Source organism: Falco punctatus (assembly GCF_963210335.1).
Source record: "Falco punctatus genome assembly, chromosome: 11".
NCBI lineage: Eukaryota > Metazoa > Chordata > Aves > Falconiformes > Falconidae > Falco > Falco punctatus.
The window spans coordinates 30580000-30598688 of record NC_137591.1 but is presented as its reverse complement, the minus strand read 5'-3'; the positions used below and the strand labels follow the sequence as shown (position 1 = coordinate 30598688).

Sequence of the window (18689 nt, the reverse complement as noted above, 5' to 3'; positions counted from 1 at the left end):
GACAGGAGCACATATATAAACACCTATTCAATCAAAGGTGACAGGAAGAGCTGATATAACACCCTCTCATGATAAAAATACTTAGAATAAAAGTAGTACTATGCTGCCCTCTGGATTGTTCTGAACAGGTTTATGAACCTTTGTTGCAGTCTCCACATGTGCAGGACACACAAATAATCTAAAAAAGTTTCATATATGCCTATGTATACTGGGTCTTTGTCCCTTGTCCAGAGGGGAATGAGCTGCTGCTGTTCAAGCAAGTTCAGACTACAGTTTGCTATCTAAGGCTTTACTACACACTTCCCCATAACCCTCCTGCTAACTTAAAGCTACATGTAAGATACAGGAACTACATAACAATGGTAATGCATATTATTCATACTAAGCATTTTAAAAAGGAGTAACCCTAATGCAGTATCTACTCAAAGGAATTAAGCCAAGATAAAAGGTACGAGGAAGAATTTGAACTCAGAAGTCCCCCAGCCACCTACAGAAACCGCTGTACCTTGAAACAGAACAACCACCCCATGACAACATTATTACCAAGACATACAAGTCAGTCTGGACAAAACAAGCCTCTTACATCTGCAAAGCTGACAAACAGCCCTTCTTGATACATACAGCTAGTTCAGAGATACTAATACTGACTCACCACTCTTGTTAACCATCCAAACCAGCACCACCAATCTCCATTTTCTTAACATCATGACAAAAGAGGAAAAACCCCAACTGCTTCTGCAGAACACAAGTATCAAAGTCCTATTCTCTGTTCATCTGAGTAACTGCCTTTGTCATTCTAACACCATGTGCTCTGTTCTTTTTTTCTTCCTGTTTTGCCTATGCACCGCATGCTGGCTATACAGCCAATGAACTGCCATAATAATGTTTCAAGTTTTAGATTAAGGAAAATTAAAAAAAGCTGCATAACATTTCCAAATCTTTGGCATTTTATTCTGATTGGAGAAAAAAACACCTCTTCTTTAAAAGACATTCATTATTTTAGCCCGAAAACCAAGTTTTATGTACCGTATAAATTATTGTATTTTTTTCTTTTAACTCTTAAATAATCCATTTTACTTTAAAAAAAGTTAAGACAACCTTCAGAACAGCAGATAACTGGGTGCCCCCTCCTGATCTGTAATGCATGTAGCTTATTTACTGCAGGCTTTGTATGACCACCATCTTTTAACCCTTCAACAATAGCTTTAACCACTTTAAGGTTACTGCATGTGCAATCTGCCAAGAAGTTTCAAAGAATAACTGTTGCAGGAAAAAAAACAAATTGCAATGATAATTTCTAGCTCTCTGGATAGCCCTAGCAGCACAGAAAAACAAGAGAACCCCTGCCATCTGGAGAACTGCCAGGAACCTAGCTGAATATAAAGGCAAGATGAGAAGTACACACAAATAAACGAGCATAATGGATGCAGACAGCATGTTTAGTCACACTTAAGAAATAAGAAAAACAGCCCACCTCTAAAGTCTCAAATAACACCTGTGTCAACATAAGACTTTCAGAGCTGCATTACTGCTGAACAAAGCAAAATATCCTGTATTTAAGAACAAACAATTCCAAAACTTGAGATGACTGCTAAGTTTTTCAAATTATTTCTTGCTAACGTGACAGACAAGTGATATCAAGGAATGAGTACAGGAGGCACGCATGACTCACGTGTAAGACAAAACAGAGACTGGACCCATTTCTACTATAAGAGGTAACACTTACTTTTCTAGCTCCTCCTGTGAATGTGCAAAGGTGCAGCTGGCCCCTCGGGGGCATCCTCCTCTCTGTTTCATGTCTCTGCACATGTATGTCTTGTACTTGCTGTGTTGAGGAGGCTGACAAGGTTAGAGACACCACATGAGATACCTGAACACAAGTACGTTTAACCAAGAGCTGAACGTACCCCTCTATTAAAAGGCCCAATGTTTGACTGTTGACAACTCCTTCAATTTAAATGTTCCAGAAGTACCTACTGTGAAATAAATGACTGGAGCAGTATTGGTATTTGGTTCTTCAGAACTAATGGATTCAGGAATTAATATTTTGACAACTAAGTCACTATCAGGTTTTTAAAACATTTTTATCCGAATTCCTTACTGAAGCTTGATTGGAACGCAGCTGTATGTTTCAGGCAACAGTTAAGTGGACAAAACTGATACAGGCTGAAAAAATTATCATGCTTAACCAGAAATCACCAGATATTCATCAAACTTTGTGGTAGATTGAAAGTTTAGTCAATTATTTCTCCCTTGATTTCTCTTAGCTCAAAATGGCACTTGATGAAATCCAACTCTCATAGACAAAGGGATACTCAAGACCCCTTTTAGCCCACTTTGGACTAAAAATATCTTCACCATCTATAATAATTATTTCAGTCAATCACTGAGAATGCAATCTTACTCCTACACACATCAGCAGGGTATGGGTTGTCTTCTGTATTTTTCTTAGTTAAGTTTCCCAAGAAACAATTTACTGCAATCTTACTGTCTGCATATACACCCATGTGCCAGTCTCTCTAAATAAATTTTGACAGAAGGCCAGAGGTGGTCTCAAAGACATTTAAGTTCCTACAGTTTTTAAGGCAGAATTACATCAGTGGCAGAAATACTTTATCAGAGCTCCCACTGAGGGAAAAGGTCTGTAAAATAAACTTTTGCTTCCTGAAAAACAGCCAAAAGATGTAAATCTGTAAGAAGCCACCTGCAAACTGATTATTTTTATAATTTTTTTTTTGTCATCTACTGCAGTGAAAAAAAAAGGATTTAGGCAGGGTGCACATAAGCTGCACAGCCTTCTGCTGGCCACTGCTGCCAGCCAGCAGTACTCTGCCCAATGCTCAGCAGATGTCCCCTTTCTCACTTGGGAGGCTTTGAGTTCCCTTCCAAGCAGCACAGCATGTACCAGGTCTAGGCGATGGTCTCACCAGAACAAAAACCCTCACTGTTTTTCCCACCACGATTCCACTTGTGTATTCCTACTGCTTTTCTTTCTGCTGGTAGCAGTGCTCATTAAGCTTCGCAATGAATGCAAAAAAGGTAGAACAGCAGAAATAATTCACTTCAATTTTGCCTCTTTTTTTTGTTTTTGGCAGAGATAATCTTTCTACTAGTTCTGCTCCCCAAACCAGCTCTCCAAAAGGATAAGTGCCAAAGCAAGGGAGGGGGTGGGGAACTGCGTGACAGGCAGCTCTGTCTTGCAGCAGCAGCTAGCATTTGTATCCACTTAGCTATAATACAAAATGAGATCAAAGGAACATGTGGTAAGATAACTATGAGGTAAGCTCATTATGTATGTGACAACATCATTTTCTTCCAGATACAAAAAAAATTTTGTTTCAGGAATGTGACTTGCATCTTTATATGATGTTACCCCAAATCTTCAAACTTTACAGACCATTAAGTACAGGTATAAGAATAATTCATTAACACAGAGCCATGTGGCTGAAATATGTCCCGTTAAAACAAACCCAAGAAAATTCACACAGATGATAGTGCCAGGCACCCCGACCTCTCTTCCCCACCCTCTAGTCAGGAGGGTTGTTTATTCATTTCCCTAAACTTGCAGCACAATCAGACTGTTTTCACCCTAGTGAGCTGTGCAAATTAATGCCACAGGTATAGGGGGACGTGAGGCATAGTGGTTTGGGTTTTTTCCTTTCTTGTTCGTTTCTTTTTTGATAAATATGTCACAGCAGTGATGTTTTCCATCAGCTCTTTGTCAAAGCAAATCTCCTCCAGGTGACATTAGTAAACCTCTACTATTAGGTACTGCCAATAAAATTTAGGGGTAAGCACTTAAATTATTTGGCTTTTACCTGTTGCTGATCTGTTCCTTTCTTGCTGTGATTCTGGATATAATCAACCAAGCCGTGAACCACAGTCCTCACAGCAACTAGTCCGTTTTCCAACTGTTCCCATGTCGGAGGTGGAGCATCTATTGCATTGACAGCAAACAGAATATAAAAAGAAAAATCAGAAGGAGTCTTCCAAAACCAGGTATGGAGAAACCATCAGTATTGCAAAACTTCACCAGACAACTGAAGAGATTTTATCAGAAATGTGTTATTAGATAAAAGCATTCAGCACCTTAATTCAGGGAAAAGCACCACTTAAAAAATAAAGCTACCTATAGACTCAAGATTAAACCACACAAAATACCAAACGAGCCAGCAAGACTACTATTAACATGTCAAATTACTTCCTTTTACCAGAATCTCCACATATCACAAGAACTCCAGAGTAAATGCATTGTACGAATTCCGCACGTAATTTAAAAAAAAAAAAATAATCAGGCTGAAAATCTCTCTTCACATTCAGACCCCGGTAGGTAAAATCATTCTGTACAAATACCATCACTGGCCTAGATCACACAGACACAGTCACTGAACAGCAACAGAAATTGCTGCTTCTCAGATGGAAAAATGTCACAAGGCGCATCTATGTATCAGAACACCCTCTAGCAGAGCAATGTGAATAAACTCTACAGTCTCAGTTCTATAGGGGCACTTGTTTCTTCTAGCCAATTTCCTTTTCTAATTGTTTAATCCATTCCAGCAGATGACACTCCCACCACGTGCCTACACACCCTGCTGTAAAACAGAAGACCTCAAAGTGCCTTTCAAGATCTTAGCATAATGACATTCTACTCTGCTCGCAAGGACTACGCTTCCAGAGGAACCTCAATGTACCTACAGAACAACAGGGAAGCAACTCAACAGCACAGAAGAGAAGCATCAAGATCAGACTCACCTACTGAAACTGAGTAAGGCTACTAGCAATTCCACTTTCCATATCAGCCTTTGGCTAACAAATTTGCAGTACACACAAAGTTTTGTCCCTGACTTGTTACAGCATGAAAGATTTGGGAAGAAAGCACTGCATCTCCTTTATCTGTAAAGTACAACTGGTCCCCATTTGAGAGGTAACTATTTGCTTGAACAAACAAATTGGTAACTAAAAATTTTTACCTCCCGAAACCAAAGTTTAGGTCTTCACAGCATTTTGATATTGATTTTGATAATACTAATAGGTATAAAACGAAACTTCAGCCACAGCACTCTGTTCTGTCCCTTCCCTTCTCCCTCAGGCAGTCCATCCTCACAGTGCCGCTTTTTCAACAATTTCCATTTTTCTCTCCTGTCAACAACGTAAGATTTTATTTCCCAGTTATACTCTTTCCAACTATCTTCCCCTTCCCCAACTGTCCTTCACACCTTTGCAGAATTACGCATGAACAAGGAAAATACTGAATTCCCTAGCATAACAAACCTTTCTTGCCTAGACTGATTTTTTCCCAGCTTCTGTCTAATCAATCCATCAAAACTGTACTTTAGAATCCAAAACTGTTCACACAGAAGGTGCCTTATGATTTAACGCTGCCTCTGAGAGTCTTCCAAGTGAAATGTCTGCAGGCTAGAGACCTCAGATCAAAAACTAATACACAGAATTTCTAGAACAAAGAAAAAGACATCCTATTTTTAGATAAGTTAATACAAAAGTCCTTAATCTGGTGTTTTCTTGACTACTTTCCCTACTTGTTCACAAATTATTTCCTCTGGTGAAGGACTGGAGAGAAAGACCCCAGTAACAGCTAAGGCTCTGCATTAAGCACAGTGGTTCTAGCAATCTTCCTGTTGCTTTACAAATCTGATTTCAAATGGCAGCACATGTACTAAAAAAGGGGAAAATAAGGAAGCCAAGACTGCTGCCACTCCCCCTCTTATCATTGCCCAATATCAAGTACACACCATGTCACCTCGCAAGATTGTATGTATTCAACATCCTCATCCATGCTCACGCAGAGCAGTCAAACAAGGAAGCTCTCTTCAGAGAAGCGGTGAAGTTATTCCTGCCATACTTTTGAATCTATTTTAGCTTCAAAATAGTTTAGTTCCTCACAAAGATTACTACTGTTCCCAGGCTGATTATGAATATCACTCAAGAATCTTAAGTTTATGAGTTAGAAGATGTTCCTTGCATTTGATGAACAGCTTTCAATCCTTCAACAGGGCTAAGCTCCTCTTGCTAAACTGTAAGTTAAAGGTTTTTATAAAACATCTAAAACTTACCTGGACTGGGATCAATGTTTGCCAGGAGCTCTAGGTGAGGTCGAAGACGATTCAGGTTAGCTGGATCTCCGGTCCTCTGAAGAGCAATAGTTAGTTCCTGAACACTCTGCGCAAATGAGGCTGGGGTCTGCAACTTAAAAAAATTATTATAATTAACTTTCTACAGGCAAAGCAATCCTCATGGTTTCTGAAGGTTGCTCCACAGGCTCACAAAAGCAGTCTTCCAAAACTGGAATAAAACGCTTTTCACACAAGCCCATTTCAGTCAGTACCTTCTATTAAATTCTTTCTCTAGCATATGAACACACAATTCTTTGACACTGCAGGTTAAAATACAGCTCTAAATAGACAAAACAAAGGCTGGTATTTTTTCTACCAATATAACCTATTTCTTTTCCGTGTTGTGCTGGCACCCAGAGAATATTAGAAACCATTTAATTTAAACTTCAAGGGATCAGAGCATTTCCAGAATCAAGTAATTTTATTTAAGAAATGTGCTTCCACGCCTTTCTTACTTCAGGTGTAGACCTGCCTGGAAACATGAACCATTAACCCCTGTTACTACATTGGCAGTTATCAGCTGTTAAGAAAGGACACATCCCAACCGTGTAGCTAACCTTTGTGGCTTCCCACCTGCAGAAAGAAGTGAAGTAGAAAGAGATGGCAGGATGGCAGAGGGAGCAAGATTTATTAGGTTACAAATACGTATTTGAATTATTTAGGCCACAACAAGTTTTGAAATAACAGGGGAAATGATTAATGGGCGAGTACACATGGGCGCAACTTGTAAAATCATGTTACAAGCATTTACATCTACTACAGTTGCAAACAAGATAGACAAAGCTGATTTTAGGTGGTTTTACCTTGTCAATGATGGACTGCATGTGGGATTTGTGGGACTGGTCTCCGTATAACAGTGAGGACCACTGATCTGGTGCAATGCGTAAACCTGCTTCCATAGCTATTTGAACTATCTGGGAATCATGTTCCCTTCTCAGAGCTTCATAAGTCCGAAATTCCTCTTTCAGTTGCATCAGAGAGGAATCCTCATCCCGCTTTGTCACCTAATAGGAAGAAACGAGCCAAATACAATTAAGCAGGATAAACCAGAGATTATGTAAAGTCTAAGGCAAGTGAAATCTTCAGTCAGCAATGAAGTTCTTCCTCCCAAACTGAACTATGACACGACGCAGCAAACGCTAGTTCCTACTAAAATAACACACTCCTCATAAAGCTGAACCTCTATGAAATGGATTATTGAACGTACCTTACTCTGACCCAGATACTGGTGGAAGTGTCAATACTTCCTAAAACAACTTTATAGCATCCACACCTTACTTCTCCGGTCAGGGTGTTTTGGTTTTTTTATTGCAGAATTTTGTTTGAGGGTACAATTGGAAGCACACAAAATGTTTTTCACCTCAGTTAGCAAAAGTGAATGACATTTAAGTTGAGGACCTAGGAATGGACCATTAAATACTGAAAGCAGATCAAGCAGCTTAAGTTCCCTTTATACAACACTGATATCCAAAAGCCTCACATTCCTTTATTTCTAACTACATCACTACTCAATTAACTGAACTGGGGCTTTTCCAGCTTTAAGCCTCCTTTAAGGAGATAAGCCATGCTGACTTACATACAAGTTTTCTTACTGGGCACCTATTAAACCTGGACAGAGTCAAAACCTAGCTTTATAGCTTACAGTTGCAATTTTAGCCTACATTGCCATCATAGCTGTACAACAAAGAACTCTCCAAATATGTGTGACTTCATGAATAATATTTTCTAGAACTACATCTATTTTTATGTTACAGAACAATGAAAACTCAAAGTGTAAACCCAATAGTTTTCACAGCATTATGAAATCTCCAAAAAGAATCTTCTTCATACCTTGAAGCATGAGGCTCTGTAAAGAAGCTGGACAACATGCCCAATGCTAGTTTTAGAAGCTTGAGGAAATCGCGGCTCCAGCCTCTGAACCACAAAGAGAACCAAGACCTTTCGTGACAAAGCAGATCCATCTTCCAGAGCCAGCAGAACCAGCTTTAAAGCCTCCTCTTGCATTGCTGGTGGGGGGAAAAATGCAAAGAAGAGACAAAGGATGAGAGAAGACCAAGAAAGATTTCTGCAGATTCTTGCTTTCCTACAAGTGGGAGATGGCTACAGGCCCCCTCCCCCACAACACACACACTCACAGATGGGAAAGGGAGCTCAGCAAGAAGGGAGGGAAAAAAGGAAAGGCACATCTTCAGAGTCCTAGACTGTGCCCGGGGAAATAAGACTTAAATTTTTTTATTATTAGTAGTAGTAGTAGTTCTATTTTGGGTTTCAGATGATAGGAAGACTTCTTTGTTCCTGTCTCTATGTCCCTCTTGATTATTAGCAAGTGTACTATCTACATCCCACATCTATCCCAGCAGAAAAAGCTGACAGGCTGAGTGCAAGGTTGGTTCCCACGCAGGTAAAAGAGAACTGATGTCCACACAAATAAATCAGGTGCTGTAGCACCACATATTTTGCCATTTAACAAGCCTCTCTTCCCCACAGTAGTTCAAAAGTTAGCATCCCAAAGTTACTCTTCCATAGTTTGGTTCAGTGGGGGAAAGCTTCTTCATTTTTTTCTTTAAGAAACTGGCTTCCTATTTCAAGGCATTCTTTCTGCTGGTCTTCAACAAGTTAAGTCTACATTTTCAGTAACAAAACTTCAATAATTTAAGCAAAATTGATTGCTTAAGAATTCTATGAAAAGGAATTTAATTAAGTACTTTTTAAAAATGCATACACACACCCCCAAATGTAACAAAACTCCCCACAACTGTTTTGTATGTTTGTTACCAAAGAGAAGGAAAAGCAGCTATGTCCAGTCACTTCTAGTAACATAATTTTTTTCCACAAGGGTCTTCAGAGTGTAGCAAGTGATGAACTACTTCCATTTGAACTTATCACAAGAACAAAAGGACACACATTATTCTGAATTTTATAGAAGACTTGCAAAAGCACTAAAAATGCGAGAAAATCTGTGACAGCAGCCCAATAGATGTATCATTAGTTCTGAAGACTTACTATTAAGAAATTAATCCACTGCCTAATTAAAAAATAATAATAAAAATCACTCAGGCAATCTGACACCCATTTATCAATCCTCATTTCTCAGTTGCTTCTAGTATAGAAGTAGTACTGTGATGTTACCTACCTGGTCCAAGGAATTGGCACCCCCTGGCTCTCACTGCAGCCCAGAGGTTGGAGGAGAGCTGCTGAGGATTTTGATGCTGAAGAATGAGCTCTGTGACTGTTCTTTCACCAAGTGACCGTGCTGCACGCATGGCTCTGATCCGCCCTTCTTCCTCCACCAGCTGGCAATGAACTAATGTCACAAGTTTCCGTTGCATGGGACGACTTAGCACGCTCTGAGTAGTACTGTTAAGACCCACACCTCCAAAACAAAGTGAAGCAGAAAAAAAATAATAAACTACCTCGTATCATCTCCTCTTCTTCTGTCAGCCTTCAACCACTGTACTGCAGAAGTGTAAACCTATCTGTCCTGATGTCCACTTAGTTAAACAGAACACTAGAGAAGGCATATCAGAAGTTCATTTTTGTCCGTTTACTTTACTTGGCATTAAAAGCAAACAGTTCCTGGGAGTCAGCTTTCCCACAGGTTTTAAGTAGTGCGATTGACTCTTTTGGCTCTCTAAGAAGGTGGAACCTTTAATGAATTCTCTTCTTGTGTTGGTAATCTGTCCTGCACCTTCCCATACAGATTCCCAGGTGTCTCCTCAAAGGTAAAATCATCATGCAGTTCCCTTATTCATGGGCTTCAGGGATCACTGCCGCCTTTGATGTCTGTCTGTTTTCACCAGACATTTAGCTTCTTATCTGGATCTAGTATCTTCACTGCTTTGGCCTAGCCAAACAAACTTACACCTAATTTCAAAACTGCTTGGCTGATATTTATTTATGTGCAAAACCTGCGATTCACAGATGCGCTGGGAGCCACATAAAGCAGGTTAAAGGAACAAGTGACTTGCGGGACATATGGCTGCCATACTGAGTTTGTTCTACAGCACCCAAGCTTATTCATTGGGCCACTGCTACTCAGAGTGGTGTTGCTATCACACTGCACTAGCTGGAAAAGCCTGAGACAGCATTTTGTAAAAAATTCAATAATGCCCATGATGCTCATCTCTACTACTTAAGTTGACAGATTCTTCCCGAGTCCACCATATGTAATACAGATAAAATCCATACTCTTGACCCCAGTGCAGTTTAGCTAAATTAGAATTACTCAGACTCAGCTCTTGTGTAAGACCCTGTATAAACAGACTATTACTTATTTCTCTTGTATACCCCATATGCAGTAACTTTCTCATTTCAGTTTATTCCTCCTCCACAAACAAGCTGTGTTACTACAGTTCTCAAAGCAAAGCATAACTCAAAAAAAAAAAAAAAGCAGAATTATCTATTTGTACTTATTCTGCAGAAGTCAACCCAAGTTACAAAGTTTGGTTCAACTTATTATACCATGGCCAAATACCACAGCCTTTTCTCAGTATCAGTTTTAACAAAATGCCTTTAGATTCCACTGCCCCCACCACCGCTGCTGTGAAGACATAACCTTAATACTTAGGAAATTTGTTTCATTTTGTTTTTTAAACTAGATTTATATCTATTTTTCAAACAAGCTAACTAATCATTTGGATAGTTAGTTTTGCCTCTTATTTGTTTCTAGCTTTCATTTTCAAAGGAAACAATGCAGGAGCTACCTCTCGCGCTGCTGAGTGGTTTGAGGTACAACGCCAACTCTTCCACACATTTTTTGCCCTCCTCATAATGCTTGGTATCTTCAGCTCCACTACATAAAGTAATTGGCTGCTGCTCAGGAACCTGAAAAGAGATGACATGTACATCTACAATGAATATACACAAATAAATGGCAGCCATGCTTACAAACACTTGTTAATATCAAGCATTTCCTGTTTTCCTCCTTTTTGGGTTTCTTTCTATATTAGTAAGCATTTTTCCAGCTTGTTTAATGAACAAACAACATTAAAAAAAAAAAAAACAGTGGTAAAAAAAATAACGTAAAGAATTTATGTTTATCAGACTTGTTTTATTTAGTGGCTAACAGGAACGAGAAGCAGAAGGGTTTATTCTGTGACAAAAAGTATTACATGATAACATGCTGCTACTTATAACTGCAAAACTCTGGCTGAAATAACACACATACCGAGACATTTCCAAAGCTGGCTGGCTGGCAATCAAATAAGACAAACCCTGGTTTGCAGGTAGCAGAGATTCATATCTAGGGCCTCACAGCTCTAAAATCATCCAGGGATATGTGACTAGTTATTTGGATTTGTGGGAAGAAAGACTTAGCAGCAGATATTCTAAGACACCCTTGGAACGTATTCTAACTAGACTCAATTATCAAGCAGCAAGACCAAGTTATGTTACACAGTGCATATGAACACACCCTGCAAGTATTTATCTGACACCACAGGCCACTTACATCCTTGGGGTATATGTGTGTGGGGCTTTTTTTGGTCGTGGCATTTATTCCTTCATCCAGGCATTCAGCAGAAATTAGGATTTTTCAAAAGGATGTTGGACCACCCCTCCCCCCAAGTTATAATTTTAGTTTTGTTTTCCTCCAGGTAAACTCTTAAAGCTTTAAACAAATTTGTGAGTGCAGTATACGACTGTACTAATGTTTCTCAACATCACCATTCAGCAATCAGTTATCTATGTGATAGTATAGGGAACAGGAATTTCTCAGAAGACTAAACACAAGCACTTTTTGTGTTATGCTATTGAAGTGCAAATAGATCTCAGACTTAGACTATTTCTAAGTCAATCACTATCCCACTGGTAATAGCACACTAATCTCACGCTAATCTCTGCTTACAGGGAACAACTCAGGCCCTCAGTGTAAGAGCACAAGCCTTTAATGCTTGAGTTAAAGACAGCTACAAACCCGCTAACCTTCACATGCAACTCAGCCATGTAGAGAGTAGCATTATGATGGCAGCAGCAAATAAAAGCACTGAACATATCTAAATAGATATATATCTACACACACACATACTGTTGTCACCAAAGCAGACAGGAGCTTTCCTATCAATTTTAATAGAAAATAGTAAATTTTAATAGGAAGTAATCAATGAGATCATACTTCTCCTACAGGTTTATACAACTACGCATGCTAAGTTGCTCATTTGACACACATGGCCAAATAAAAAGTTACTAGCTGGATCACTCTGGCTTTTACAGCAGGTGACAAAAAAGTCTTTGAGTATACATATCGGCTGCAATTAAGAGAGTTGATGCCACCTCAAAACTGACATAATCAAGATAGCCTGGATCAGACAACGCCCCTTTTATCCCTATTAAAGGGAAAACCAAACCCATGTTTTATCACACCAAGACAGCAAGGTTAGCCTGGATGCTTTTCACAGACTGCAGTTAACATCTGAAGTTCTGTGGGGTGGGTTTTTTTGTTGTTTTGTTTTAATTTCGATAATAGGGTTGTCTTTCTTTGGGGTGGCTTTTTTTTTGTCTGTAAGCAAGAAAGCTTACAGGCAATTTTGCAACTATATGTTACAGTGGTCAGTTGTAACTGTTGCAACAGCAACAGCCTCAGCTGGACTGGTTTCTCAGGATTTGGGAAACAAATATTAACACCTTCAATATTTGCTTTCATGTTAACAGAACACACCAAATACTCCACCTCCTTTTCAAAGCCACTTCGATTTTAGCAGTCTGCCTCTGTCTGGGAAGTTATACAAGCAGAACTGGCTTATTGATCAAACAACACACATCTCATGCATTTGTGCCGAGACAGAGACTACACAGTCTGTGTGCCCTATTTACTGCTGTAATGTATTTTGTGCAAATTCCTATTTACTCCTGCAAGCATTCAATCTGGCACTGGCAACAACTTGAAATACAACCACAGTGTCACAACACGCAGCAGACAAAGGAGGTTTGGAACAGACATGGGACAGGAAGCTGTGTTCAGCCCTGGATTTCCATCTTGTTAAGGTAGGTTTAGCATACATTCACTGCAGCAGTTTGGAATGCCATACGCAACACTAACTCCATCAGCGAGGGCACAAGGGCTGTCTAGGCAGCTAACAGAAAGCTCCCCCCTGCCCCAGGAAAAAGCTGGCATAGAAAAGCTTCCAAGAGTTAATCAAGCTGTTCAACACTATCTGCATATCATTCCCATTTCTTCTCTTTGCAAGTGAAGCTTCAGTGTAAAAATCTAGATGTCTTGCACAACTGTACTGTTTGCAAAACGAGGCTGAAAGATTACAGTTTAACTTTCATCCCAAGCCGGAGCCAGCGTAGTAACTAAACAGTAAAACAAGATGATTATTTTTAAGTTTCACCCATTTTCAGGGGAAGAGAATATATTTCACCTCACACACACTTCCATCTTCACTCATGCAATGCAACACACAGCAAAACTTCCAAGTAATCTGCCCTTTTGCTGCTTCTCTTATATGCACTTCTGAGACATTTTAAATATTTTAAGGCTAGAATGATTATAACAATGGTATCTACCAAGAGAAAAATGGTAAACACATGATTCATAAAAGTCACGGGAGATCTGTACATTAATTTTGGCTCTTATCATGGAATTGCTGACGGACAACTGAGAAATAACTCTAAAGCATTTTTGCTTCCCCTTCACAAAATAGCCTTTCAATACCATGCAGGACCCTATAGTCACTTATGTTACAACACCCCTTGAGAGTCTCAAAACAGATGCCCTGCAGAGCAAGTTCATTATTTTCATCCTCACTCAATATTCCACTCTTCCAGACACCACACCCTTATCACACTTTTCAGTGCAAATATATTTACATAATATAATAAACACCTCCCAAGGGGGACTAGAACAAGACAGGAAAAACAATCTCAGCTGTTTAATTACTTTAAATTTGTGATAATTCTGCATGCATTTGCCTTGGCAATGACTGCGAGTATCTTGGTAGTGGAATGCTGCCCATCAGCATGACTACTTGTGGCTGTGGGAAGAGGCAGGTTATGACGGCATGAGGAAGGGGACCGGAAAAGAATGCTAAAGCATCATCTCATACCAGGCAGTGATTTTGAGTTGGTCATTTAAACGTAATTTGATGAAAGATGTCAGCTTGAGTTGTTGCTAATTACCATTAGACATCTAATTGCACAGTATGAGAACATGTTAAAAAGACCAAACGCCTTCTTGTTGGGTCTGAAAACTCCTTCCCTCAATATACCACCCCCCTGTGAATGGATGATTCGCTTCCTGCCAAAAAAAAAAAAAAAAAAAAACCAAAACCAAAACAAAACCAAAGCCTACTGTCTTCAGTTCCTCAAGAGTTCACACTAAGGACAGCTACTTCACAGATAAATCTTCTTTTGAGGTACCTCATTTCACCAGAGATAACAATAAAAATATTATTGAAATGTGACACTAGTATCTCTGCGATCATAATCTTCCACTTTTGAAAGGGCTGTTAAGATCACTCACCTGTTCTCTTGTCATATGCATGCCTAATGCCTAGAATTTTATTTATCACATCCAGCAGGAGACTATGAAAGAAATTAAAGCACCTCAGTAATTTTTTCCACTTAATGTCACCTGTTTGGAACGTGCACACTGCTGTTTCATGTGTTAAAAAAAACAAGAGGGAAGAGCTTAGATGACAGATCCATGATTCTGCAGCTTCAAAACACTGGCCTGGGGAATGTTTAAAATAGGTGCATATAGCGAGTACCATGTGGATGCTTGAATAGTTAAAACTCAAACCCTCATTCCCATAGAAACTGGCTTAAGGGATTTCTTTACCCAAGAAGTTTAAAAAGCAGGGTATCCCATGAACGCCTTCCTTAATTTGTGTTTAAGGCAGCCACTGTGCCTCTCCCTTTCCTCACAATATGCTTAGCTCCTGCTTAGGCACTCAGCTATTTCCAGCTCTCCCAGGAGTAATTCTCATCTTTCCCTTACAATCCCTTCTGCCCCTCAACCCTCATCTTATATGGCTGAACTTATCTATATGTGGGCTGAATTGCCTGACCACTGCCTTCCAGAACAGGCCCTGTAACCACTGTTGATGTGTGCCATGCTACAGTGGGGCAGCAGGAATTTGTGTGTCTGCAACAGTTAATTTTCACATCAAGGGTGGCTATAACCTGAGCAACAGGTTTCATTTTTGCAAAGGGGTGGGGAAAGGCAAAACCGAGAAACAGCCTGTAATTCAAGAAAGAAACCAACTCTTTTCACCATTAAAGTGACAAAACCTACAGAGAGAGCAAGCCAACGCTATTGTCTGAGAAATAGGTTACTGCTTTCTCAGGTGACTGTGTGACAAATTTAGCACATTTTCCCCAGAAGTACAGTTCTGCTCATTTCACCCATTGTGCCTGTGCAAAAGCCAAGCAATGTGACTTGCCCTGGAATCCTATCATTGCTGCCAGTCATGACAGAATAGATTTTCGTCTTCAAACTGCCTGGTTCCCTCCTCTGCCTCCAGCAAAAAAGCACTTAACACTTATAAATGTGTGAACTTCTCAGAAGCCTCCCCACAGGGAAAAGAACAAACTGTTCTTTTGCCCCCCAGATAAAAGCTTTCATTGTGTTGTATTGTATTTCACTCTAAAAGGAAACCTGTACTTTGGAATTTATCATTTAAAAATAAAGTATTACATGTCTCCATGGACTCAGGTTAAGGTGTACAGGGGGTTGTTTGAGAGATTAGAGGACATTAACAACACATACACCCTCCTGACACTAAACCAAGTAGAAGAACAAGAAAATGGACTTAGTTTCATCAAAATTTATGATACTACTCATGCTTCATAAACCAGCTTGCTGCTCACAGATCATTTTCATTGACATGTACCAAAGAGCCCACCTTCTTAATGGGACAGAGTTAAAAAATCACTGTAGTTTCTCTAAAGTACACAACCCCCACCCCAAGCCTTTTTCTGTGAAAGTATTTTTAAATGGCCTTAGAGATACTAGTGGAAAACAGCAAATGTTTCCCTGTTCCTTCACTGAAAATAGTGTACTTGTTTTCTAGTACTCCACAGGTGCCAGGAAGGGAAAGGGAGGGTGAGTTACACTGAACACTGATTTCATTCACATCCTCATTGAAATTAGGAGCTGGGGGGGGAGGTAGTGCAAATGTCTCTTAAGGGGAAAGTTCATCAGTAATAAAAACTCAGCTAAGATGACCCATTATTGTTTAGGTAACAGAATGCAGCAAGCAGCACATGTAGAATCATAGAAGATCTCAAGCTGGAAGCGACCCGTAAGGATCATGCAGGAACAAGCAGCAAATGAGAGCAAAGGGAATACTGTTTCTTTTGGTGATATTTCCAGCTTTTTAAGGTCACCCAAAAAATCCTATGACTCCTGATCACATAAAAATTTAAGATATAAAAATGAGCACAGAAATAGCATCATTAATTCAAAGTTGGAACCTAGAGTTCAGAGCACTCTCAAGACAAATACAACACCACCATAAAGCCACTCCTCCTTCTTCATACCTCACACATATGCATAAGGGAACTGGCTGGCTAACTAGCAAAACCAGAATAAAGTTTTCAATTACCTGTGACAGAGGCAGGGTGATTTTTCATCGTATTTCAGAAGACTCTTGTTTTTATGGAAATTTTAATTCAGACAAAGTTCAAGTTAAAAGCTATCACATAGCTTCTCACAAAACTTAACAAATGCACACAGAACAACCAAAAAAATGCAAGAGGAAAAGGCATTTATCGTTAAGTGTGGACATTTGATACAGCTAGAACTTTTCTAGAAACTCCAGAGAGGAAGGAAGAAAATATAAGGAAGATAAAGAATTACAGCATTTATTTATTTATGGCATCACCCACAGATTTCACACTGTTTGGAAGCTCTTCAAAGATGGCAGCATACGTATATCACAGAAATGGAAGCACACAGTCTCATCACCTTCTCCTGCAGAGCAGGATGAGTCACTTGGCACAACCAGAAACAGAATTAAATTTAAAGCTTCTGAAATAACTTCTATGCCATACACCACAACAGAACAAATTAGCTGTATTACTTGATAAATCAAATGAAAAGAGAAGTGGCAAAAGCACGTCTAGATCTCTAGGTCCCAGTGCCTAATAAAAAGCATTGTAAGAGCATCTTTCTTTCCTCCACACCACAGCTCTTCCATTTTCCCTGAACTATGGATCTTCTTGAATTTTGCTGCCTCCAACTCTGCTGAACCCAGACACAGAAGCAGAACAAGACAAAACAATAATCCCTCTATGATAACTGCATCCCATCTACATTTTTGTCCCTCATCTGTAATTTACACAACATTGTCCCTGCTCTCCCCAAGTCCACAATCCTTTCCACTCCTGGGAGGTATGGGTCACAGGATCTAACCATGCCAAGTTTATGTCAATTTAAGTCTGTGTTGCAACTGAACAGGACAATGCTGCTTTCCACACATTCTTGCCCTTTTTCTCAGGCTGCTGCTGTCAGTACCAGTGCCACTGGAGTACTCACCTCCATCAGATCAGCAGCGCAGCTGACCTTACAAGTACCCTTTCCACCAGAAAGGGGAGTTCGGGCAGGCTCCCCCCATTCACCTATACAGGTTTAGGTTAATATACCAGCTCAGAAAGTTACATTTCCAGAGCACAGTTTCAAATTAAACATAAAGCAGTATAAAGGCTGCTACCAGAGGGGTCTGATTCACTTCTCTTACTCTCCCCTCCTGGTTTTCAGGACAACTGATCACAAGCCTGTAGGGTGAACATGGTAAAGCAAGTAAACCACCACAGAAGAATGGCTTCCCACCAGTTAAGCTCACCGATTCCAGTTCATCCTTTCAGCAAAGAATGGCTAGGGAAGAAGGAAGCAAACAGAACCAATGTGTTCTGGTGGTAGCTCAGAGTTACACTGAATTAGATGAACACAAAACCAGTCAGCTACCAGCAGAATCAAAATTTGAACAGTTGTTCAGGGCACCTTTACTACAGCATGCCTAAGGTCTAAAACCTGTATTCATCAGTCTACAAAAAGGTAGATGTCTACTCTACATACTGTTAACAGAGTCATTATTCTTTATTTATGAGTTGTCCTCCCAAAAGAAAGATGGAAAACAATGTAGAAACAGATTTTTTTTTAAAAAAAAAAAAAGCACCGATACCTGAGCACCCACTAGTTGCAGCAAGGCTGAATTCACAGGAAGGAGTTCAATGTCTGTATTGATAGTGGTCTGGTCAAAAGGGCATGCCTTACGGTGGAGCTTGTTGAGGCACATCTTGCAGACAGTGTGGCCACAACCCAAGCTGATGGGCTTCCGGATTGTTTCGTCGAAAGTCTGTGTGCAAATCGGGCAGGAGAGAAAATCCGTCCATTGTGGAGCTTGTACAGGCATTGCTTCAGGAGTTAACTGACAAGACAAAAATCTAAAGCACAGATTCCACTGGAATCAAAATCTTTGAAAAAAGAAGTCTGTTTGTTTTTAAATATCTTCTGTAAGTACAGACAGTCAGCACATAGTGTGAAACATAACCTGTAAGAAAGCAGAAACAGAAAATTAGCATTCTCTGTTGGCACAGGCATGTGAAATCTTTTAT

General features: G+C 39.8%; 1 protein-coding gene across 10 annotated transcripts in view; it reads right to left on the bottom strand.

Moving 5' to 3' along the window:
• RC3H1 (ring finger and CCCH-type domains 1) overlaps nt 1-18689 on the bottom strand; it is a 66072-nt gene that overhangs the window by 23946 nt on the left and 23437 nt on the right. For 9 of the 10 annotated variants that reach the window (XM_080407548.1, XM_080407550.1, XM_080407554.1 and 6 more), the window contains exons 2-9: nt 18257-18625; nt 10835-10955; nt 9265-9504; nt 7962-8137; nt 6935-7135; nt 6072-6204; nt 3819-3937; nt 1727-1839 (exon numbers count right to left, since the gene is read on the bottom strand). In XM_080407548.1, the coding sequence (XP_080263674.1) occupies nt 1727-1839; nt 3819-3937; nt 6072-6204; nt 6935-7135; nt 7962-8137; nt 9265-9504; nt 10835-10955; nt 18257-18487 (1334 nt within the window). In that variant the 5' untranslated portion in view covers nt 18488-18625. The remainder of the gene's footprint in view (nt 1-1726; nt 1840-3818; nt 3938-6071; nt 6205-6934; nt 7136-7961; nt 8138-9264; nt 9505-10834; nt 10956-18256; nt 18626-18689) is intronic. The other variant, XM_080407551.1, reaches the window with a different exon arrangement.